Genomic DNA, 24,094 nt, shown 5'->3' with positions numbered 1-24,094 from the left:
TTGTTGCTGTTGCTGTTGAGTTTCTCTGCTCGCGAATATTGGAATTGCATAATGTGTGCGCGCGCTAATTATCATTCATCATCATTACTACTAACGTCTAATGATAATTAAGCAAAGCAAAGCAAAGCAGCAGCAGCGGCAAATGACTAATGACTGAGTGAGCATCATGTAATGCTCGAAAGCGAAACATGAAACAAAACGGCAAATTGAAAGAAACGCACCAATTATGCAATAAGCTCAACCCCGAATCGGAGAGTGTGTGTGTGTGTGAGTGAATAAGAGCAAGGGCTTAATGGAGAGAGGGAGGGGGAGGCGGGGAGACTAGCTGCTCATATGCTAAACACACGCTTTACGGCGTCACTTACAACTTGCCGTCATTGTTGTTGTTGCTGTTGTTGTTTTTGTAGCTGGGCATTATTTCATTTGATTTCATTTCGTTGCGCTTCGCTTATACTTTTTCTTTGCCTACTTACGCTGTGTGTGTGTGTGTGTTCCTCTGTGTGTGTGTTCCTCTCTCTGTGTGTGTGTGTAGCGAAAGCTCACAATAAATTGCAATTGGAATTCGCCGACTATCTCAACAACAACAACAAGCTTGTTACTCGAAAAATGTTGTTTGCGAAAAATGTAGAAAAACTCGCGCTGCAATAAATAAAAAATGTGCAGCAAAGTAATTGATTATGTGACGACAGACAATTGAAAAACAAACGTGAAAAGAAAATTGTTATAATAATCGAAATGCCAGCGACATGAGCAATTAACTCACTGATTGACTCACTGAGCAAGTTAAAATTGATGCCAGCGATAAGATATGCATCGCATCGGTGGCAAGGTCTGCCATGAGGGCAAAACTTACAGAATGCTAGCAATTTTCGAATTTAAAATAAGTAAATATCAGCAATAGTTAGAAGTCTGTATAACCATGATTTACAGCACTCATAAGTAAACAGAATTCGTGTTTCTTTTTGTTTGTTTGTTTTTAATCCACTCGTCAATCATCTCGACACATTTCGCTCGCATTGCCTGCCATTTTTTGTTTTTGATTTTCTTGTGAGTTAACACTTCCGCTACTTGTCGCCATTTTGTACGCCATTTTGCCAACAGTTTTGTTTGCCCTTTTTTTTCTGCCTCAGCGCCATTTTGAGCATATTTATGCGACTGTGCGCGAGTCTCTATGTGTGTGTGGGTGTGGGTATGTGTATGTGTGTTGGTGTTGGTGTTTAATTCATGCTTGCGCCACGCCCACCCGTTTGTTGGTTTGATTAAATTGGTATGCGCCAGCCAGCAACAATAATTCAATTTAACAAATGAATTTTGCCACGTTTTTCGCTTTGGCAAGCAGCCCCAAAGCGCGGACAGAGACTTTTATTTGCATAAATTACGGTTAGCCCGTTACGTTGTTGCTATTAAAGTAGGCCAGCCATTAAATACATATATCCAAGTATATACACATACACATACACACATACATACATACATGCGCAAATTGTCGACGATTAAAAAGGGAATTCGCTGAAATGTACAGTTTAATTGCCCGTGCTTAGTTTATGTTATGTTCATTTAATAAATTCGGTTCATGAATTGCAAATTAAATGCTCTTCGATGGCAGTCAACTATATATATAGTATATATATGTATATAAGTTCGAGATGAAAATCTCATGATGAAAATTGCATATACTTCAATGTTAAGAAATTCCAAAAATTAAAAAATGAATGCATACATTTCAATTCGACATTTTAATATGAATGCAGGCGCAATTCTGGAAATGGCTAAATGGGAAGCACTTAAAAAGTGTCGGCAATGCTCGGAAAAATGGTTGAAACGAGTATATTGGAATTGTGCCGAAGAATGCAAGAGGCAGAAGGAAGTATCTCTGACTCCATAAATGATATACATATATATATATATGTATATATTCTAGATCAAGATCAACTGAGGCTATAACAGCTAGAGACTTAATATTGGGAATAAAGCAGCTCAAGTCAACTTCACTTTTATCGATAACTCCCCCCGTTTTGCGAATATCGATACAAATGCGATTTGCGATTGCAATAAAGGAATATCATTGCAATTGATAGATATATTCTTGATCAAACACATTGCATCCAGATCAACTATCACAAATACTACTATGTAGGGTATCCTGCTATTCGAGCTCTTTCGACGTTGCATCCCTGTGTGGGCCGCGAACGGGATGCGCCCTGTCTGCCAGATGCAAGCGCGAATCCATTATTTTTTTATCATTATGTTCTGTTTGGTTTTCTCGTTTTTTTAACGCGGCAGTTGCCAGCGAGAGCTCGTTGTTTGCAGTGTTAATATTTGGCGTCTGGCACCAGCTGAAGGACAACCAACAAGGACAAAGGACATAGGACATAGGACATCGTAATGATGATCATCATAATGCTCTTCATCATTCGGGCTGTCCTTTTATTGCCAGTTGGTACTTTTGTTTGCCTACTTTACCACTTCACGAATGTCATTGCACTTTCTGTGAGGGGCTGGCTGCTCCCAGGACAATCCATCCGTCAACGCAAAACACAAAACGCCCTTCAACAGACCGTTCTTTAACTAAATGCAACTGTATAACTAATATATAAACTGTTTTCTTCTGTCTCTTCCCTGTTTATCCACAGCATGCGCATGGCGCCGATCTAGCCATAAGCATTCCGAACAATCCGGGCCTTGATGATGGCGCCTCATATCGGCTGGATTATAGTCCGCCCTTTGGCTATCCGGAGCCAAACACAACAATCGCCTCACGGGACATTGGCGATGAGATTCAATTCTCGCGCGCTCTGCCCGGCACCAAATACAATTTCTGGCTCTATTACACAAACTTTACGCATCACGATTGGCTCACGTGGACGGTGACCATTACGACAGGTAAGTCATCTATATATATCGAATCGAGGGAGAACTTAAGTCTATGATAGATAACATACACAATGTGAAGTCGGAGAATTTACTTGAAAATTTATACGTATATGCACAGCTTTTGCTTTTGACCAGAAAAGCCTTTGGCTAGAAAACTGTGGCTGACAAGCAAAAAGAAAAAAAAAAATAAACAATAAACAATAAAAAACAAGCTTTACACAGAGAGAGAGAGAGAGAGAGAGAGAGAGAAGGTATAAGAAACAGGGATAACTTGAACTTGAAGAAGCAAAGGATTTGCGGCCCGGCCATTGCAAGCCAATTTTATTCCTGGGGTATACAAGGATATAGAGGGGTATAGAGAGAGGCTCATGCGTAAGTCCTGGCGCAGCACCTGGGCCGCAGCTGACAAGCCCACGAAGTCCATAAATTACCCAAGGGTACCATTCAATTTAATGCGGTTTGGGTATGTGGGTGCTAAAAGTACATCCACACACACACACACACACATGCTTACATTCATACAAATATAGATGGTCACTTGGGCACGCAGGTCGCGACGAAAGCCCATTCAAGTTGAAGTGATGACCGAAATGGGATTTAGGCTAAAATTGATGAGTAACTAAATTGTTGAATTGCTGTTACTTTTTGTAGTTGCTTGTTTTCATTCGATGAGTTTGCCGTTAACTTGATACGTATTCGCAATGCTCTCTCAATGAAAAACAGAAGAAAAAAAAAAACCTGTCAAAAGTAGAAAGTGAAACAAAACAAAAACCAGTTGCGCAGCAGCAGTTTCAAAAACAAAAGCAACAAATAACTATTAGTTAGGGAGAGAGCGAGATAGACATAGAGACAAGGAGAGAGAGCACTTAACTATGGCGTAGCTATAAATAGATAGACATCAGTGAGAGCAGCAACAGCAGCAGCAAGTTGAGCTTTCATCTGGCGTTGCGCATGTTATCAAGCATCGGTGGTTCAGTGGTAGAATGCTCGCCTGCCACGCGGGCGGCCCGGGTTCGATTCCCGGCCGATGCATGACTATATATTTTTGTTTTTTTTTTTTCTTTTTCTTATATACATTTATATACTTTAATATTGATTTCAGCGCCCGATCCGCCCTCAAACTTGTCAGTGCAGGTGCGCAGCGGGAAGAATGCGATCATATTATGGTCACCGCCCACACAGGGCAGTTATACGGCATTCAAGATCAAGGTGCTGGGCCTGTCGGAGGCATCGAGCAGCTACAATCGCACCTTCCAGGTCAACGACAATACATTCCAGCACAGTGTCAAGGAGCTGACACCGGGCGCCACATACCAGGTCCAGGCCTATACCATTTACGACGGCAAGGAATCTGTTGCATATACGAGTCGCAATTTCACGACAAGTAAGTGTGTCCCTCATTTGCGAGCTACTATTCCAATAAAATACAATTAATTAATGTGGTGATGTGGTGCTGGTGCCTAGATTGTAACTAAATCAAAACAATATCTCATTCTTCTGCTTTCTACCCAAAAATATAACTTTTGTGTGTTTTCACTTGTAACTGTAACTAAAAAAAAAATAAAAAAAAAAACATAAAACTCAACAAAAACCTAACCAAAAACCCTGAAAAATAAAAGGTCGAAGGACGCGGCATAAAGAATTGTTGGATATAAAAATCTTGAGAGGTAATGTAAAACCATAAATTTGGGTTTGCTTTCTTATAGAGCGGCATGCAAAAAAAAAAAAAAAAAAAAAAAAAAAAAAAAAACGAAAAAAATGCTTTTCTTTTTTCTTTTGTTTAGTTTGTAGTCCGCCGTAGTTACCATTTACTAACCAGTCCTCCATTTTGGTCCAAACAAACAACCCTGACCTAGCCCTCAGGCCGAACTGACCGCTGGCAACGTGCCAGATTTATTTTACTAGTCCCAAATTGCACAAACCAACCAAAAGCAAAGCAAACCAAACCAAACCAAAAGAAGCCTCGTGCACTTTCCCCCTCAACCGACATTGTGTTCGCTATTTGCTGCATGCCACAGACCACAACAAAGTGCGACTAACACAAGTTCCGTGCCACTCTGCAGTCTACAATCATGGAACATACCCATTCCCACAATGGGAATGGCATGCTAATGTTTACAGTGGTGTCCATTTCAGTGCTTATGCCATGAATTCAATAGTTTAACAGTTGGACAAATCTTTCAGATTTATTGGCTATTTAAATCTAAACATAATTAAACATAAATAGTAGTCTAACAGATCAAATATGAACTAAAAGAAAATATAATAAAAATATTTGATTAACGGCATTCCTGGAAAACTCGGTTTTCCAACTGGTAACAATGGAACTAATCGAAATATTGTAGATAACATGTAGATACTTTATGTAGACTAGATACAGATTGTTAACCCGTAAATACTAATAATAATAATAACAAAACTGCTAACCACTGTGCATGCACATACAAATACAGATATATATACAGATATATACAAATACAGATATAACAAAAATTGCTAACACAAAACATCGTTCGATGTTGTTCGTTTTTCGGTTTCTTCTTTGTTTATTGTGTGTATGTTTGGTGCCCTGATGAATACCTGCCTGGACTTGACTACGCTGACGCTTCTGCATCCTGCATTCTGCGTTGCATTGTTGATTGTGTTCTTGTTTGTGGCACACGTCTACAGAGCCCAATACGCCGGGGAAGTTCATAGTGTGGTTTCGTAATGAGACGACACTGCTGGTGCTATGGCAGCCACCGTATCCAGCTGGGATTTACACCCACTACAAGGTTTCAATAGAGCCGCCCGATGCCAACGACAGTGTGCTCTATGTGGAGAAGGAGGGCGAGCCTCCGGGTCCAGCGCAGGCGGCATTTAAGGGCCTCGTGCCGGGTCGTGCCTACAACATTTCTGTGCAGACCATGTCCGAGGATGAGATATCGCTGCCGACAACTGCACAATATCGTACGGTACCGTTGCGACCGTTAAATGTAACATTCGACAAGGATTTCATTACGTCCAACTCGTTCCGGGTGCTGTGGGAGGCGCCTAAGGGCGTCTCAGAGTTCGACAAGTATCAGGTGTCGGTGGCGACCACTCGTCGCCAGTCGACAGTCGCCCGCAGCAATGAGCCGATCGCCTTTTTCGATTTCCGTGACATCGTCGAGCCCGGCAAGACGTTCAATGTGATTGTGAAAACGGTCTCCGGCAAGGTGACCTCGTGGCCAGCCACAGGCGATGTCACCCTGCGACCCCTGCCCGTACGTAATCTGCGCAGCTTCAACGATGACAAGACGAACACAATGATTATCACCTGGGAGGCGGATGCGGCCAGCACACAGGACGAGTATCGCATTGCGTAAGCCAGTGTTTAATTACTTTCTCCTGCATCGACTGACACTCTTTGTATTCTGTTCCATCTTAGCTATCATGAATTGGAGACGTTCAATGGCGATACGAGCACCCTGACCACAGATAGCACTCGGTTTACGCTGGAGAGTCTGTTGCCTGGTCGCAATTATTCGCTTTCCGTTCAGGCCGTGTCCAAGAAAATGGAATCGAATGAGACGAGCATCTTTGTGGTCACCCGACCCTCATCGCCCATCATTGAGGATCTGAAGAGCATACGCATGGGCCTGAATATCAGCTGGAAGAGTGACGTCAACTCCAAGCAGGAACAGTACGAGATTCTCTACTCGCGCAACGGCACCAGCGAGGTGCGCACCCTCATCACCAAGGAATCCCGATTGGTCATCAAGAATCTGCAGCCGGGCGCTGGCTACGAACTGAAGGTGTTTGCCGTTAGTCACGAGTTGCGCAGCGAGCCGCACGCCTACTTCCAGGCAGTCTGTAAGTATTGCGTCTAAATCTCCCTAATTGAATGTGTTAATGATTTTGCTCTGCTTATCTCGTGCAGTTCCCAATCCGCCGCGCAACATGACCATTGAAACGGTGCGTAGCAACTCGGTGCTGGTGCATTGGTCACCGCCGGAAAGCGGCGAGTTCACAGAGTACTCCATACGCTATCGCACAGACAGCGAACAGCAATGGGTGCGACTGCCCAGCGTACGGTCTACGGAGGCGGACATCACCGACATGACCAAGGGGGAGAAGTATACGATACAGGTGAACACGGTCAGCTTTGGTGTCGAGAGTCCAAATCCGCAAGAGGTCAACACAACCGTTCCACCGAATCCAGTTTCAAATATCATTCAATTGGTTGACTCGCGCAACATAACACTAGAGTGGCCAAAGCCGGAGGGACGTGTGGAATCCTACATCCTTAAATGGTGGCCCAGTGACAATCCCACTCGTGTCCAGACCAAGAACGTCTCGGAAAACAAATCGGGTGAGCATTCAAATCGATATAGTCTCTTCTCAATCTCTGCCAAGCTAACAACTTGTGTCTCTTCCATGCAGCGGATGATTTGTCAACGGTGCGAGTCCTAATTGGTGATCTGATGCCGGGTCTGCAGTACAAGTTCGATATACAGACGACCTCCTATGGCATACTCTCCGGCATAACGAGCCTATATCCGCGCACCATGCCGCTCATTCAATCCGATGTGGTTGTGGCCAACGGCGAGAAGGAGGACGAACGGGACACGATAACGCTCAGTTATACACCCACACCGCAGTCCTCGTCCAAGTTTGATATCTATCGGTTCTCGTTGGGCGATGTGGAGATTAAGGACAAGGAGAAATTGGCCAATGATACCGATCGGAAGGTGACCTTCACCGGTTTGATACCCGGTCGCCTTTACAACATCACCGTGTGGACGGTGAGCGGGGGTGTGGCCAGTTTACCAATACAGCGGCAAGATCGCCTCTATCCGGAGCCCATAACCCAGTTGCATGCAACGAATATCACGGATACGGAGATTTCACTACATTGGGATGTGCCCAAGGGCGAGTACAATGACTTCGATATCGCCTACCTCACGGCCGATAATCTGCTGGCCCAGAACATGACCACACGGAACGAGATCACCATCAGCGAACTTCGTCCGCATCGCAACTACACCTTCACCGTGGTCGTACGCTCCGGCACAGAATCCTCTGTGCTACGCAGCAGTGCACCGCTCTCGGCTAGCTTCACCACCAACGAGGCTGTGCCCGGTCGTGTGGAGCGCTTCTATCCGATGGATGTCCAGCCGAGTGAGATAAACTTTGAGTGGTCGCTGCCATCGAGCGAGGCAAACGGCGTCATCCGACAGTTCTCGATCGCCTACACGAACATTAACAATCTGACGGATGCGGGCATGCAGAACTTTGACTCCGAGGAGTCTGTTGGCGTTATCAAGAATTTGAAGCCGGGCGAGACATATGTGTTCAAGATCCAAGCAAAAACCGCCATCGGCTATGGTCCGGAGCGTGAGTACAAGCAAACGATGCCAATTCTGGCACCGCCCCGACCAGCTACACAGGTGGTGCCGACCGAGGTTTATCGCAGCTCGTCAACCATTCAGATACGGTTCCGCAAGAACTACTTCTCCGATCAGAACGGCCAGGTGCGCATGTACACAATTATTGTCGCCGAGGACGATGCGAAGAACGCTTCCGGCCTAGAGATGCCCAGTTGGCTGGATGTACAATCGTACAGCGTGTGGCTGCCCTACCAGGCCATCGATCCGTATTATCCATTTGAGAATCGTTCCGTCGAGGACTTTACCATTGGCACTGAAAACTGCGACAACCACAAGATCGGTTATTGCAATGGACCCCTCAAATCGGGCACCACCTATCGCGTCAAGGTGCGCGCCTTCACCGGACCCGACAAGTTCACGGACACCGCCTATAGTTTCCCCATCCAAACCGGTGAGTGCGAAGGTCTTTAATAAACATAACCATTTAGACCCCGACCAAGCAAGCAGGAGTAAACTAATCTGTATTCAATTTACCATATCTATCAATCTATGTCTTGCCTGCTGCATGTTCTATGATCCGTCCTAGAACTGCTGAGCTCGCCGGGTAAGCTGTCAATTGACGATTAGCGGATGCCTTCCAGCCTAACAGACTGAATATCTAATTTGACTTATCTCCTTTGACTCTCTCTCTCTCTCTTTTGCAGATCAAGACAATACGTCGCTTATTGTGGCCATTACCGTGCCAATGACTATTATCCTGGTGCTGCTGGTCACCCTTGTATTTTACAAGCGACGTCGCAACAACTGCCGCAAGACCACAAAGGACTCTCGTGCCAATGATAATATGTCGCTGCCGGACAGTGTCATCGAACAGAATCGTCCCATTTTGATCAAGAACTTTGCTGAACATTATCGCCTCATGTCCGCCGATTCGGACTTCCGGTTCAGCGAGGAGTTCGAGGAGCTGAAGCACGTGGGTCGCGACCAGCCCTGCACGTTCGCCGATCTGCCTTGCAATCGACCCAAAAATCGATTCACCAACATTCTACCATACGATCACTCGCGCTTCAAACTCCAGCCGGTTGACGATGACGAGGGCTCCGACTACATCAATGCCAACTATGTGCCCGGCCACAATTCGCCGCGCGAATTTATTGTCACCCAGGGACCGTTGCACTCGACCCGCGACGACTTCTGGCGCATGTGCTGGGAGAGCAACTCCCGTGCGATTGTCATGCTGACCCGCTGCTTCGAGAAGGGACGGGAGAAGTGCGACCAGTACTGGCCCAACGACACGGTGCCCGTCTTTTACGGCGACATCAAGGTACAAATACTCAACGACAGCCACTACGCCGACTGGGTGATGACCGAGTTTATGTTGTGCCGGGTAAGCAAATGCCTTCTTTCACTTTGTACAATACGACTGCAACTTAGAAACAAAAAAAGACAGAGGCGACAACAGAGCTGGGCAGAGACATCAGGACTCCGACAAGCCAGACTAGTCTTTTGGGTGGCTATAATCTCAGACGATTTAAGCAATAATAACAACCATGGGAAAAGTAAGCTTACAATAGGCTCACTGGTCCACTGACAGAACATTGTAGACTAAGAAGTCTTCTAACTAAACTAGGTATTAGCAGAGTGTCGCCTGTGGTTCTAGGAATGCATGTTCTGAGTTTCATCGACATAGAAGCCCTGAACCCAACAAAGATTCTAGCATTCGTGCGGCAGCTGAGGGTTGATGGAAGAGCCATATGCTCAGTAGGGGGCCACAATTGTAATAATAATAATATTTGCTTTATTTAATTGAACTCCACTTAATTGTCTCTCTGAATTCAACTGATTGTCCTGATCCTTGACACTCATATTCATCTCTCTCTCTCTCTCTCTGTCTCTTTCTTTATCTTCATGTTATAGGGTAGTGAGCAAAGGATCTTGCGTCACTTCCATTTCATCACGTGGCCGGACTTTGGCGTACCGAATCCGCCGCAGACGCTGGTGCGTTTCGTTCGCGCGTTCCGGGATCGCATCGGTGCCGAGCAGCGTCCCATTCTGGTGCACTGCAGCGCTGGCGTTGGCAGATCGGGCACCTTCATAACGCTGGATCGCATACTGCAGCAGATCAATACGTCCGACTATGTCGATATCTTTGGCATTGTCTATGCCATGCGCAAAGGTATGTGAACAGTTTCGTCCCCTCCCCCCAAAACTGCGACTCAAACATCGATCTTAATCTTAATCTGATGAATTGCAGAGCGCGTTTGGATGGTGCAAACGGAGCAGCAGTACATCTGTATCCATCAGTGCCTGCTGGCTGTGCTCGAGGGCAAAGAGAATATTGTGGGTCCCGCTCGCGTCATGGATGATAATGAGGGCTTTGAAGGTACGTCCGCTCTTCCCTCTTCCTCTATCGCCAACTCTACTTATTATTCCAACACCCACACAAACCCTTCTTGTTGCCTGGTGCTGGGCCGCTCGTTGCGAACGCCTCGTTTTACCACTAACCCAAATTCTTTGCAGGATTTGTTCATTTTTATTACCCTTGCAGGACTTCATAGTCATTGCGCGATCATATCTAAAGTATATATATATATATATATATATATATATAGATATCCTTAAGAGAGCAATTGTGTCGCAACTTATGCCTTCAGAGCCAATGAATGTCTGCAAGGGTATTTAATCTTTGGCATGCCGAAGATATATGTTTTTTCTTCTTTTTTTTCTCTCTCTCTCTCTTTCATTGTCTCACTCTCGCACACACTCTCATTCTCACTTGGTGCTGGGTTCAAAACATTAACTTACCAAATTGCAAATTTCTTCTAACACACCCATACGCACACATATACGAACACACGGAAACGGAAACGGACATGGATATGGATGCACATGTATGTGTGATCAGGCGGAGATGGTCTAGTGGATGAGCATGGCGCCATTGTGGCCACAATTGAGGATCATGTGACGCATCACGAACTGCAGCAGGCGGAGGCGGAGGCCATCGACGATGAGAACGCTGCGATTCTGCACGACGATCAGCAGCCGCTGACGGGCAGCAGCTTTATGGCCGGCAGCAGCTTTGGCGGTGGCCTCGGACTCGGCTTGGGATTGGGTCTCGGTTCGCTTGCCACAAATTCGATGAGCTCCTTCGGTGTGGATGCGCCGGACAGATGACATTCGGTTGTCAATCAGAGTGATAACAACAATTCGGTGGTTATCGTTCTGGTTGACAACAAGCCCAGCTCGATGATCTGCAAGGAGGGCAGCAGCATCGATATCGACTCCAAGGAGCAGCAACAACCACCTACAGCAACAGCAGCAGCAGCAATGACAAATTCCCTGCCTGGCAATGGGTTCACCACGCTGCAGCACAGACGCAAGTCCCAGCTGATCACATTTAGCGCTAGTTCTTGTGATATCAAAAACAGTCTCAGCCATGACTTTATCAATAATTATGCTGCTGTTGGAGCAGGAACAGGAACAGGAGCAGCTGCAGGCAGCACACGAGCCAGTCGCGCCAATGTGCGTCTCAGCTTTGCTGAGGAGGATGTGCTGATTAATCCGCAGCCAGCAGCTGCTGCCGCTCTAGAAGATGTCGATGTCTACAGACGTCGCTCGCTGCTCGAAGTGGAGCTGGGCGTGGAGGTGGGCGAGGAGGTTCAGTTGCAGCTAGAAGAAGAGCTCGATGAACACGATGACGACGAGGAGCAGGACGACGACGACGACGACGATGACGACGACGACGACGAAGATGAAGAAGATGAGCAAGAGGAGGTAGATGTCGATGTCGATGTGGATGTCGATGTGGATGTGCTCTACATGCACGACGAATTCGAGACGCACATCGATGCCAAATCGAATAATGCAAACGATGACAGTGGTGGCGGCAGCTATGAGGATTCGCATGCGCTGCACAGTTCGCTCGGTGGCAGCAATCGGAACAGTCTCGAAAAGGACGATGACGACATTGATGTCGATGTGATCAGCACCGATGTCAGTTGCTACGATCAGCTGCTGGGCAGCAGCTGCAATACGCGCAACGGCGATGGCGATGAGGCAATCGCGACGCTAATCGGCGATGGCGACAATTACAACAAGTTGGGCATTAAGACACAACTGTTGGGTGGTGCGCGCAGTGTCAGTGGTGTTGGTGGTGTGGGAGGTGGTGTCGGTGTTGGAGCTGCTGCACTCAATGAAGCCACAATGGAGCCGGGTGGCAATGGCAGCGCTGGAATCATTTATGCCAATCCGTTTATGGGTTTGTAAGCTTTAACGCTTGCTCTCTTTCTCTCTCCCCCTCTCTCTCTCTCCCTCTGTCTCTCGCTCTCTCCCCGCCTCACTCTATCTCGTCCTATCTCTCCCTCTCTCTCTGTCACTCCCGCATGTTGCATATTATGTTGACATTTAATTTCATCTAAGTTTCTGCTCTCGTCCCCCTCATTCTTGTTATTATCGCATGTATTTTGCTTTATTAATTTAGTTTATAATGTTTTTTATGTGTTTTCCTCTGTATTTATAATGTTTTTCGTTGTTTGTTTTTTTTTTGTTTGTTGCTGCTGATTTCTAAAATATTTATAATGATTGCTAATATTAGCCACAACTTCCAGATGACGAGGGCATTGCGGAATCGGGCATGTAGAGAGGGAGGCACAACAGTAGCAGTAGCAACAGCAGCAGCAGCAGCAACAGCAGCAGCAGCAACAACAACAGCAACAGCAGCAGCAACAACAACAGCAACAACAACAACAACAACAACAACAAGAACAACCCGAACAACCCCATTGGGCAAACTACACAATTAAATTTACTTAAGAGTAACTCAAAACAAAGCAACGCTTGATATTATTCTCGATATAGCATATATACACATATATATATATATATATTATATATTATACTATATACAAATACGTACAACTCGTATGGATTGGATGCGCTATATACAAACAACATTATATTTAAATATACATATTTGACAAATATTAAGGAAAAACAAAGCAATCCAATTTTGTGGCCTGTTCCGGATATCATTCGATACCCAACATGCAATATATTTATTTACTAACCGCTCGAGTTCAGATATTTTTTTATTATTATTATTATATGAATATAACAAGTTGCATTTTAATTACAAACTTACTACTCCGTATATAAATCACAGAAATTAATCAAATTAATGCTCTTTTTGGGAAATATGAATTTCACATTGAATACATTTTGGACAACTGTTATTTCTGAGCGAACACAATCCACTTTGAATCGAAACCGATATAGAGAACAGGCCCTCTATATACAAACATATACCATATAAATCCAATCCTGTATTGTATCGTATATCTGTAACCGCTGCTAATGATACTACCGATATTATTATAACTGAATGTCAAAAAAAAAAACAAAAAAAAAACAAACAATATTTTTATTGCTAGCCACAATTTTTTGTAATGTTATAAATATACATACATAAATGTAACTTCCAATTTTTGTACACTATATGTTAGTTAAAAAATCAAACCAAGAACAGAGCCCTAAATGTTTTTTTTTTATATAAACATATACCTTTACCATACATAAGCATACATGAGTATGTGTGCCTCATATTAGGGCATAAAATAACTAAACGTGAAAAAGCGCTGCTTGAGAACAATATATATGTATATATGTATTACTCACACACATATATATATATATATATATATACATATACATATATTTCTAAAATACATACATATGTACATATACGTAAAATGTATTTTACAATTGCAATAATTCAGTTACATAGTTTTAAACGAAAAGAAAAACAAACAAAGAAATGTTGCAACATTTTGTGGCAAGCCCAGCAGCTTAGCGAAATGTACCATCTAATTTGTAGTCTATTTCTATTAATTTTTTTTAAATCTATATACTATATATATATAGTATATATATATATATATATATATATATATATATATAAACAAAACATTTGTATATGTGTGTAATTTTGATGTATGTATGTGCTACTTTAATATTGTTTAATTATATAGAATTTTATTTTAAAAAAATCAATCAACATTTTGTTTTTATATTTTGTTTTTCTCTCATTACAAAAACGTATTAAGCATCCTTTCACCACATACGATATGAATCCAGCCAACAGCTCAATTTGCTGTTGGCTCAACAGACACATAATTAGAACCCGTAAACCGAACAACAGTTACAACAACTACAGCACAAAAACAAATGACCAACGCATTTTGGAAGGCGATAATCATTTACACAACAAAGAACTTTTTCTCGATTTTTCGTATGTACTATGTAAAAGGACGACTGCGCAGCAACAGAGTGCAAGTGCAGAAGTATAGCATGTAGTTAAAAGAAAACGCTAACTAAAATTAGCGTGAAGCCGGTGCCAAAGCAAAACACATTCACACACACACACACACATTCAAATAGCAGCAACAGCAGTAACTAAACTAACGGTAACAATAACAATTTAGCAATAGCGAAAATAAATGTAGGAAAATTAATTTGCCTACACACTTTGTTCAAGCTTAGTTGAAATTAGTTGGTAATGTGCAATAGAAACGTTTTGCTTTTAGTCTAGTTAACACCGCCCAACCCTCTTCCCTAGATACTCCGATACTCCAGATACATATGTGCAATTCACATATATACATAAACATATACATATATACATACTTAGATACGAGTATAAACTATACAATACATATGCATTTATAACCAAAAAGTCTGTAACAAAAGAGATCCGAAAATCGCATTTACATATATACATGACTTACTATATATACATATACATTCATCCATACTATATTTATAGCAGGTAATGCCCGGCCCATTATTATTATTTTCCATCCAATATTTTTTCGTATGAGAAAGTCGATGGTGGTAATATTGTTGTATACAACTGGTGATTTTCTTATTCGACGATTGGCATTAAAATCATTTTTGGAACACTCCATTGAAATGAAATCGGTTCTGGAAGATCGATGAGTCAAATTTAAAGTGCGACTCTTAACCCGGCATGAGCCGCGTAATACCAGCTAAGAGATATATATGCACGATATACATATGCATATGCAATATATATACATATAAAAGTACATTTACATATATCATTGTAATAATTTGTAATGTTTATCAGTAGAATTATGAATCGAACATGAAATGCATATTAAAAGTAAAAAAAAACCAAATGTAATTACATTCAATTTACAACTAAACGACTTTTATTGGATTAATCTACATATATACTTCTTGGCGATACTCACACGATACATTTTGATTTAATCAATTGTATTGGCGATGCAGGCTTAAGCTGGAATTCATCTAAAAACTAAATACAACCGAATACATAATATGTATGCATTAGATACCAACAAATACCATACAACTGGCATAACAGGCATTATAATAACGAGTCAAGTGTCAAAAGGCAATCGTCAAAATGAATATGAATTACTGATCACCGCTGCCGCATTCGGTGTTCTTCATATTGGCCAGCGTTGCGTCCAGCTCGGATTGAATTTGCTCGAATTGATTGTACAGCTGCAGCAGCTCTGGCTGCGTCATCTCAAAGTTGATGTCCTCGCTGGCGCCTGTTTTTAGCTGCAGCACGGCCAGGGCTGTCTTCTCGCGCTGCTGGCAATGGGATGCGATCTCCACGTTCAGTTTCCAGGCCATGTCCTCAATCACATTCGACTCATAGCGCTCGCTGGCCAGGTTGTTCATCATGGGCGTCGTCTGGCGCACCCACAGCCGCAAAATGGCATCGATTTTGGCCTCGTCCTGCAGCTGCAACTTCTCGCGCAGCTCGCGCTGCAAATGACTCGGCTTGATGATGAACGTTGAGATGCGCCTCAAGATGTACGAGAATGTTTTGATCAACAGCAAAAAGTCGGCTCGTGCCACGCCCACCAAACGCTCCAGCTCCTCCAGTGTATATTCCGGTTCGCTGCTAGTGTGGCTAGTCTCGCCGCTGCTGCTGCCAGCCCGCTCCGTTGTTGTGACACTGGTGCCAACGGTGCCCGACAGACCCGAGCCGCTTCCACTGCCAGAGCCACTACTCGCTGGACTCATCTGGCGGTGCACGTAGAGCAGAACTGTTGTGAAAGTATCGTAGGGCAGGGCGTTTATGATTTTGATGCCCTCGCGTGCACTGAGTAGCCAAAACCGAAATCGTTTAGTGGGTGAACATCAACAGTAAATTAACATTCCACTTACCGCTCAGTTATTTTAATCCAATTGATGCTCATGTCTACAATCACAATTCTCAACAACTGAACACAAATAATAATGAGAAATTCATTCAGTTCAGTGCTGTCAACTCAAGGCAAACTATATAAATGGCGGCAAGATGGCAGCCCTGATCATTTTTGAAATGGGACGTAGTTTTGGTAAGATAGGTAGATCTTCGCCAATCAAACAAACAATTTTCAAATAAAAGAAGCCTTGCTGAACGTACTGGCATTTACAATACACAATTCAAATAACAAACAAAGAAACACTTCGTGTACCAAAAACGGCATTCTTCTTTTGTCTGATTGATTTTTCTCACATATTCTGATCGAACCTTTTCCCATATTCGGAGAATCTTTGAATGGCCAGCTGCTCTTAGAAAAATCATGAAGTGAATACAGAAATTATGCATATCGAATATTTTTATATGCAAGCATTTCCCAAGCAAAGATTTTTAATTCAAGAAGATTAGTCAACACCGCAAAGCGTTGCCAGATGGTCGGCAATTCAGTCAGCTGTTGTCTGTCACAACATTCACAAAGAGGACGGAGCATTCAACGCCGGCAAATGAAGTAGAAATAAATAAATAAATAGCAAAACAATAATAAAAATGTTCAACAAAGGGATTTTACTGCTGCTAGCGCTTATTTACAGCTGTGCCGCTCACGTAAGTAAACAGAGAGAGAGAGAGAGAGAGCGCGAAAAAAGCTATTATTGTTGTTGCTGTCATTTAAGGATACTTCAATGCTGCCGGAGGCCTATGTGGATGCCGCCCAGCGCTCAACGCATACGAATAATTGGGCGGTGCTGGTGGATGCGTCGCGCTTCTGGTTCAATTATCGCCATGTGGCCAATGTGCTGTCCATTTACCGCTCGGTGAAGCGTCTGGGCATACCCGACTCCCAAATAATTCTAATGATTGCCGATGACATGGCCTGCAATGCGCGCAATCCACGACCCGGTCAGGTTTACAACAATGCCAATCAGCATATCAATGTCTACGGCGATGATGTTGAGGTCGACTATCGCGGCTATGAGGTGACTGTCGAGAATTTTGTGCGCCTACTCACGGGACGCACACAAAATGGCACCGCACGTTCCAAGAAGCTACTATCCGATGCTGGCAGTAACGTGCTCATCTATCTGACTGGACACGGCGGCGACGGCTTCCTAAAATTCCAAGACTCTGAAGAGATAACCAGCCAGGAACTGGCCGACGGTATACAGCAAATGTGGGAAAAGAAACGGTATTAATTTATATTTTGAAATATTGCTTCAGTTATTCGAGGAGAGAGTTGTGCAAAACGCAATTACTTCCCCAATCTATTGTATATTTTGTAGTTACAACGAGCTCTTCTTCATGGTGGACACTTGCCAGGCAGCATCGTTGTACGAGAAGTTCACATCGCCCAATGTTTTGGCCGTGGCTAGTAGTCTTGTAGGCGAGGATTCATTATCGGTACGTGCTACCAATCCTTGTCAATCTCGTGGCTAAGTTGCTTACGTTGCATTTCCCTTACAGCATCATGTGGATGCCTCGATTGGGGTTTACATGATCGATCGCTATACCTACTATGCGCTTGAGTTTCTGGAGAAAGTGCAGCCATTCAGCAAGCGCACAATTGGCGAATTTGTAAGCGACTATTTTATATATGCAATGATGATTGGATCTATTGGGTTTGACACATGCTATATTTATGTTTTGCAGTTACAAGTCTGTCCGAAGCGTGTTTGCATCTCAACTGTAGGCGTGCGCAAGGATTTATACAGGCGTGATCCGCATAAGGTGCCCATCACCGACTTCTTCGGAGCCATACGACCCACACACGTCTCCACGGATCGCATTAATGTGACACTGGCGAACGAAGAGTACGTTAAAATACATTTAAATAAATACAGTGTTCGTTTGAAAATTTGTTGGTTATTTTTTCTTTCAAGCAAACACTGTATACATGAATCATTGAATCATTTAATGTCCATGTACCATTTACCTATTTGCAGAGACTTTGTCAATGCGGTGGCCAATGTGCGACCAAAGAAGCAGTTCAAGATCGTAATGGAACCGCAGTTTACTGCCGCATTCTTGAAATGAGAGAGGGTGCCAGCTTAGGTAAGGTCCTAGAAAGCGGCTGCAAACGAATTAAATGAGTTCAAAGCTTGTACACTTTCATGTGATAATATTAACTTTATTCGTAAATACATTTCATTTCATTAATTTATATTATTATTAATACAATGTGTAATTTATTAAATTTATGTGTGAGTTTGTGTCTGTGTTTGATCTCGAATCGTGCTTTAAAATTCTCAATTATGGGCTTAGTTCGCTTCATCAGTTTCAAATTTGGGTTTTTCCTTTTCATATTCAGCTATCATCTTTTTTTTCGTTTTTGTTTTTTTTGTTTTGTTTTGTTTTTCCCATTACATCAATGCTAAATTATATTTTGGTTTTGTTTCTTTCACTATCAAACGCTCACTAATCCATCAAGTAACATTCATATCAAATCCCAAAGAATAAACGAAAGCCATACATACATATATATTTGTGTGTGTATATGTCGTATATACTTATATAAAACGTATGAGTCTGTCCTCATTCTTAAACAAACACATTGGATTTGCCCAAAAAAAAAAAAATTATTATTTAATATATAATTTATATTATTCCTGTTTCCATATTCTTATTATATTCCTTGGGTATACACAAAAATGTTCGATTTGTTTGAGTAACAATGGCATTTTGTTTTAGCTCTGTTAGCCAACTGAAGCGTTTAAAAAACGTCTTTCAATTGCACAGGACGACGTTTACTCTCTTCGTCTTGTCGTTCTTGTTGTTGTTGTTGTGTTTGTATTTGTTGTTGTATGGAAGGATCTACATTATTTTTACTTGCATTATGTACTTAGTTTTGTTGTTGTTTTTTTTTTTGTTGCTTTTGATTGAAATCAAATCGAAAATGCCAGATAATATCGACTATACATATATATATATATATATATATGTGTGTTTCATTAGCTTTTTATTGCATCAGTCCCATTTGTTTTGAGTTTTTAGGTTAATCGTTTATCCGTTATCCATTAAGGGGTTTTTGTTTTTTTTTATTTAATTTAATTTTGTTGTTGTTCTCAAGATCGAGTTAAGCACCATAAAAAGTTATTACTCCTCTCCAGCTGGCAAGCACATTACACACACTCAATTTCTCTTCTGATTTCTCGTTTATTCGCAAGCGGCATTCGGCTTTTGAGCATATTTCGAACAATTGCATTTAATGTTTCGTATCCTATATGTATATATGCATATCATGTTTAGAGAGTGCTGCCTGTGGTCTGAGTGAGTACTACTTAGGATCATCTACTTTTTGGGTTTGGTTGTATATGTATATATATATATATACAGATATATATATATATATCGTTTGTGTGTGTGTGTGTATGTGTATCTGGTTATGGAATGGATTTATCTGTTATCTGCTGTAAATGTGTTATTAAAAATTAGCTAGCTAATCAATAGGTGCCACAGGGAAATGCAAAGTTTTTGGGGGATGCACTATATGGAAGCAGCTTAACAATATATCTAATGCATATGATCCACACTCATTACACGTTAATTGTTACTCGCTACTTGTTACTCTTTAATCGTTACTTGTTTCTCGTTATTTACAATGACATAAGAGCAAACCGATGAAATACATTCGGTTCTCTAAGATGGCCTGTCCTAATGGGTCTCTTCTAATTGGGATTTGGAGCTTTGGGTTTGGGTGCTGCTTGTGGGTGGCTTTGTCAGTGCAACTCTTCTCTTATCATATATGGCCTATGTGTGGTAATATTTGGTTAACTGGGCCACCAAATTATAATTAGAGAAAACTTTTCGGGCATGTCTAACTCAAATGCAATGCAATACAATTGCATTTTAATGTCTAACACTTATTTGATAACACGCAGTGCAAAAATATGGTATCATCATCATCATCATCATCATTATCTTCATCTCATCATTTACTCCAATGTGTGTACTACTTCTTCTTTGTTTTTATTTAAATTTTATATATTTGATCTTTCGATTGCATGTCTTCTTCAGTTTATGCTTTACAAAATTGGTATTCGTATTAATATTCATATTCGTAATAAAATACTTGGTTTTATGCGCTTAATACATATACTGTATATGTACTCAATGTACCCCTTATGTGTTTGCTGCTGCGTTGTTTAAGTATTACATTTGTAATATTCCCGAAAAAAACCACTCGGAAAAAAAAGAGAAAAAGTCACTACTGAAATTTTCATTGAAAAACAACTTTTGAAGGCAATTTGAAGTCAGACTCTTGCATTTCTCGCTTTTTTTTACCTACATTCGAATTTGTTTTCATTTACATTTATGTGTGTGTCAGTGTGTGTGTGTGTGTGTGTGTGTGTGTGTGTGTGTGTCAGTGTGAGTGTGTGAGCGAGAGCGCGTATGTTTTCGTTTTGAGGGGGTCGCTAGGAAATGGCAATTCATGCTTTGAACTCAGGACTGGGTATGAGCCACGCCTGTGGTTTCATATCTTTGCTATCTATTATACTACATATTTTTTTTAAAATTCGTTTCACTATTGTTTCTGTGTGGTTTTTAGGTTGACAGGTTCTATGCTGCCCAGTGGAGAATATTTTAAATTAAGCTTGAACCAAAACTATTGTAAATAATTAATTTATGTATACGCTAATAAATATTTTGTGTTCTTAAAATATCTCTAAAAGATTGGCTTTCATGTGCTAAGGACGTCGAATAGAATGTAGAATTTGACTTTAATGATTTTTAATATTCATTGAATAATACAAGCGTTTGATTATGCAGACATAACGGAAAAATGCTTTATTCTGAAGCGCTTTGGAAAAACTCTCATGTAGAGAATTTAAGAAAACAATGAATGTGGATTGATTGCAGATTGAAAGTAAATATGCAGCCATATGATATTTTAAGCAGGGTATAAAGCTGAACGTATTTCAGATCATGAATGTGAAATTTGCATTCGTCTTGGCCTATTGAATTGATGAACTTCCAGGCAGTTACGTATCGCATCGAATGTACCCCTCAAAGTATGCAACAAATCGTGTAACTGAGCAACTTGAGCTAAATTTGCTAGGATGTTTTCCCAACTTACGCCCGTAAGCGATTGCAAGGACAAAGGAGTTTTTGCAAATCTGGTGGGAGTTTTGGGTGGTTTGGTAAGCAAAGTAATAAAAATTAATAAAAAAAAAAATATTTAAGAATTACATTTATTGAAAATGTTAAAAAAAATGTATACAGACAGCAAAAAAATCAACAAAATTAATACATTTACAATAAACGGTAGTGCGACATCGATATCGATAACAAACGGCATCGATAGCAGCCCAATTTTAGGCGTTGTTTTTTTTTTGTTGTTTTCTTTTTCTTTTCTTTTCTTTTCTTTTTTGGGTTACGACGACGACGCGATCGCGAGCCATAAAAAAATCATAATATATATATACACATATATATGTATATGTATATATACATATATAGTAATTTGTATGCACTATGCGATAATTATGTTTAGTATGCATATGTATATATATATATATGTATATACATACATAATAATAATAATAATAATAATTAATAAAAAAAAAAAAATAGTAAATGAATAATTAGAATTAGATATTTAAGTGTACAATACATACATACAAACATACAAAAAACAGTTGTATAATTTTGTATGCACACATTTTGCTTTAATTTTAATATTATTTTATATTAGCTTATGCTTAGATGTATGTGTGTATGGGTGTGTATGTGTGTGTATGTGATGGGTTGTGTGTATGTGCGAGAGTATGCTTATTTTCTTTCAGCTTTTAACCAGAGACGCTTTGCTTTTGGGCGCCAATAAGCTTATGAGCCCAGGGCAATATATATATAGTCCAACATTTATACATACATATGTGTAGTGTTTGACATATGATTATGCATTTAACATGCATGTATGTATGGGTAAGTGTTTGTGTGTGTGTGTGTTGATGTGTGTGTTGATGTGTGTTTATGTGTGTGTGTGTATGTGTGTGTAAATAGTTCATTAAACTAACATTACATAATATGCCATTGTAATAATTTAAAGTATAAGTTTTGCTCTCAATTTGCTGTGTTATCGTTAATCGATAAGTGCAGCAAAGCACGCCTACCCGCCCCTACTCGCCTCCTACCAGCCCGTCACACGCAGCGCAGCCTGCAGTCTATGTGTGTGTGTGTATGTGTGTGTGTATGTATGTATGCGTGTGTATGTGTGAGTGTTTATATGTGGGTGTGTGAATTTCTCTACAAAAAGTACTTAAAACGAGCGACGGTAAAAACTAGCTAAATACTACTACAGTTTATACATCTATATACATACATATGTATACGTATAAATGTATATGTATATATATATATATTTATATACATATATACATACATACATATATATATATATATATATATATATATATATCATATATTTTATATGCTTGTGTGTATATAAGGATATATACTTTATGTGGTTGATTTTCTTTGCTTTGAGTTATATGTAAATCTATTCAGATCTGTGTGTGTATATATTATATATTTAAATATAATTTTGTTGTTGTATATATATATATATATATTTATATATATAAAAAAAAAAACAATGCATTCTTATAGCTGTAGATGTGAGTGTGTGTATGTGTGTGTTTGGGTGTTTTCTGGCTATACTCAACTACAACTCATTATATCAATCTTAACTCATCTCCATATGGATACATGTTAACACTTAACTTAAGTTTTATATATATATATATATTATTTTTTTTTGTTGTTTGTTTTTTCTTGTCTCTTAAAATTGTTCACAAAAAAAAATTGAATTTGTTATTCATCATCATTAGATATTTATGTATATGTGTGTGTGTCATTAAATAATATATATAGTAAAAGCATAATTTATTTAGTTTAAAAAGTCAACACACACATTCGTAGTGCCGTAAAAACCACAGAATCCAGTTCTAAAACCGAACCATAAACCAAACCAATTGCGATCCATTTCGTTCTTTGTTCTTTGTTCCATTTCGATTCGCTTCTGTCTGCAGTCTTGTTGCTTGTTGTTTGTTGCTTGTTTTCTGTGCGGTCGGTCGTAATTGGGGTAATTTGCTTCAGTTTGTTTGAGTTGTTCAGGTTAACGAAATTATATAGGACAGAAGCCAAACTAAACCGTTCATTCAATTTACTTTCGTTCCGTTCGGTGTCCGGTGAAGTGAAGTCTTATATTTCTATATATTTCGTTCTTCTCCAGATCGGTCCTTTATTTTGATTTTTTTTTTTTTTTTATTATTTTGGTCTGCAGTCTTGTGTTCTTATGTTTTCGTTAGGATTAGATAAGGGCATCTGGATTGGTTGCTCGATTGGTTCAGTGCATTCGGGTGTAGTTTACGCAATTTCTACTAAAGGGTTGTGCTTTTCGTTTTGTTTTGTTTTGTTTTGTTTTGTTTGTTTTTAGGTTTAGGTTATTTTTTGGCTTATCAAGTCCAACAATTAGGGCGAACACTAAAATACACGAAAATACAATATGCTCTACATTATGTATGTAGTAATAATAATAATAATAGTAATAATAATCGATAATTGATAATTGATA

At 40.7% G+C, this 24,094-nt stretch overlaps 3 protein-coding genes and 1 non-coding gene across 6 annotated transcripts in view; 3 read left to right on the top strand and 1 right to left on the bottom strand.

The window, feature by feature from the left end:
- Window positions 1–13,316, top strand: part of LOC6565410 (tyrosine-protein phosphatase 10D) — a 48,361-nt gene extending 35,045 nt beyond the window's left edge. Inside the window, exons 2-11 of one of the 2 annotated variants that reach the window (XM_032737861.1) lie at window positions 2,634–2,883; window positions 3,977–4,258; window positions 5,545–6,217; window positions 6,284–6,708; window positions 6,776–7,207; window positions 7,279–8,676; window positions 8,930–9,612; window positions 10,143–10,401; window positions 10,480–10,608; window positions 12,833–13,316. In XM_032737861.1, the coding sequence (XP_032593752.1) occupies window positions 2,634–2,883; window positions 3,977–4,258; window positions 5,545–6,217; window positions 6,284–6,708; window positions 6,776–7,207; window positions 7,279–8,676; window positions 8,930–9,612; window positions 10,143–10,401; window positions 10,480–10,608; window positions 12,833–12,864 (4,563 nt within the window). In that variant the 3' untranslated portion in view covers window positions 12,865–13,316. Of the gene's footprint in view, window positions 1–2,633; window positions 2,884–3,976; window positions 4,259–5,544; window positions 6,218–6,283; window positions 6,709–6,775; window positions 7,208–7,278; window positions 8,677–8,929; window positions 9,613–10,142; window positions 10,402–10,479; window positions 10,609–11,130; window positions 11,459–12,832 lie in introns of those variants that run through there. The other variant, XM_032737860.2, reaches the window with a different exon arrangement.
- On the top strand, window positions 3,836–3,906 carry Trnag-gcc. The gene has a single exon. It is a non-coding gene; the product is annotated as a tRNA-Gly (tRNA).
- Window positions 13,317–15,426: 2,110 nt separating the features above from the next.
- On the bottom strand, window positions 15,427–16,533 carry LOC6565412. Its single transcript, XM_001991300.2, has 2 exons — window positions 16,449–16,533; window positions 15,427–16,383 (listed from the first exon to the last, which is right to left on the bottom strand). The coding sequence occupies exons 1-2, from the start codon at window positions 16,478–16,480 to the stop codon at window positions 15,684–15,686; spliced, it is 732 nt and encodes a 243-aa protein (XP_001991336.1). The 5' UTR covers window positions 16,481–16,533; the 3' UTR covers window positions 15,427–15,683.
- A 442-nt stretch (window positions 16,534–16,975) lies between these two features.
- On the top strand, window positions 16,976–21,190 carry LOC6565413 (putative GPI-anchor transamidase). Of its 2 annotated transcripts, XM_032737867.2 has the most exons (7): window positions 16,977–17,130; window positions 17,199–17,710; window positions 17,805–17,922; window positions 17,986–18,096; window positions 18,172–18,332; window positions 18,465–18,573; window positions 21,068–21,190. In XM_032737867.2, the coding sequence occupies exons 1-6, from the start codon at window positions 17,074–17,076 to the stop codon at window positions 18,553–18,555; spliced, it is 1,050 nt and encodes a 349-aa protein (XP_032593758.1). In that variant the 5' UTR covers window positions 16,977–17,073; the 3' UTR covers window positions 18,556–18,573; window positions 21,068–21,190. The 2 variants fall into 2 exon arrangements, with proteins under 2 accessions (XP_001991337.1, XP_032593758.1); XM_001991301.2 differs by lacking the exon at window positions 21,068–21,190 and having other exon boundaries at window positions 16,976–17,130; window positions 18,465–18,684.
- The last annotated feature ends 2,904 nt before the right edge of the window (window positions 21,191–24,094 follow it).

This window comes from Drosophila grimshawi, unplaced genomic scaffold (assembly GCF_018153295.1).
Source record: "Drosophila grimshawi isolate 15287-2541.00 unplaced genomic scaffold, ASM1815329v1 contig_848, whole genome shotgun sequence".
NCBI classification, from domain to species: domain Eukaryota; kingdom Metazoa; phylum Arthropoda; class Insecta; order Diptera; family Drosophilidae; genus Drosophila; species Drosophila grimshawi.
Note: the sequence above shows the minus strand (reverse complement) of the source record. Positions and strands in the feature narration are given on the sequence as shown.

Bases quoted from the DNA above. Each gene is read 5' to 3' on its own strand.
- LOC6565412 (XM_001991300.2), bottom strand. From the start codon at position 16,480: ATGAGCATCAATTGGATTAAAATAACTGAGCG. The intron at 16,384-16,448 runs GTAAGTGGAATG...TTGGCTACTCAG, and splicing joins TGGATTAAAATAACTGAGCG to TGCACGCGAGGGCATCAAAA.
- LOC6565413 (XM_032737867.2), top strand. From the start codon at position 17,074: ATGTTCAACAAAGGGATTTTACTGCTGCTAGCGCTTATTTACAGCTGT. The intron at 17,711-17,804 runs GTATTAATTTAT...TATATTTTGTAG, and splicing joins CAAATGTGGGAAAAGAAACG to TTACAACGAGCTCTTCTTCA. The intron at 18,097-18,171 runs GTAAGCGACTAT...TATGTTTTGCAG, and splicing joins AGCGCACAATTGGCGAATTT to TTACAAGTCTGTCCGAAGCG.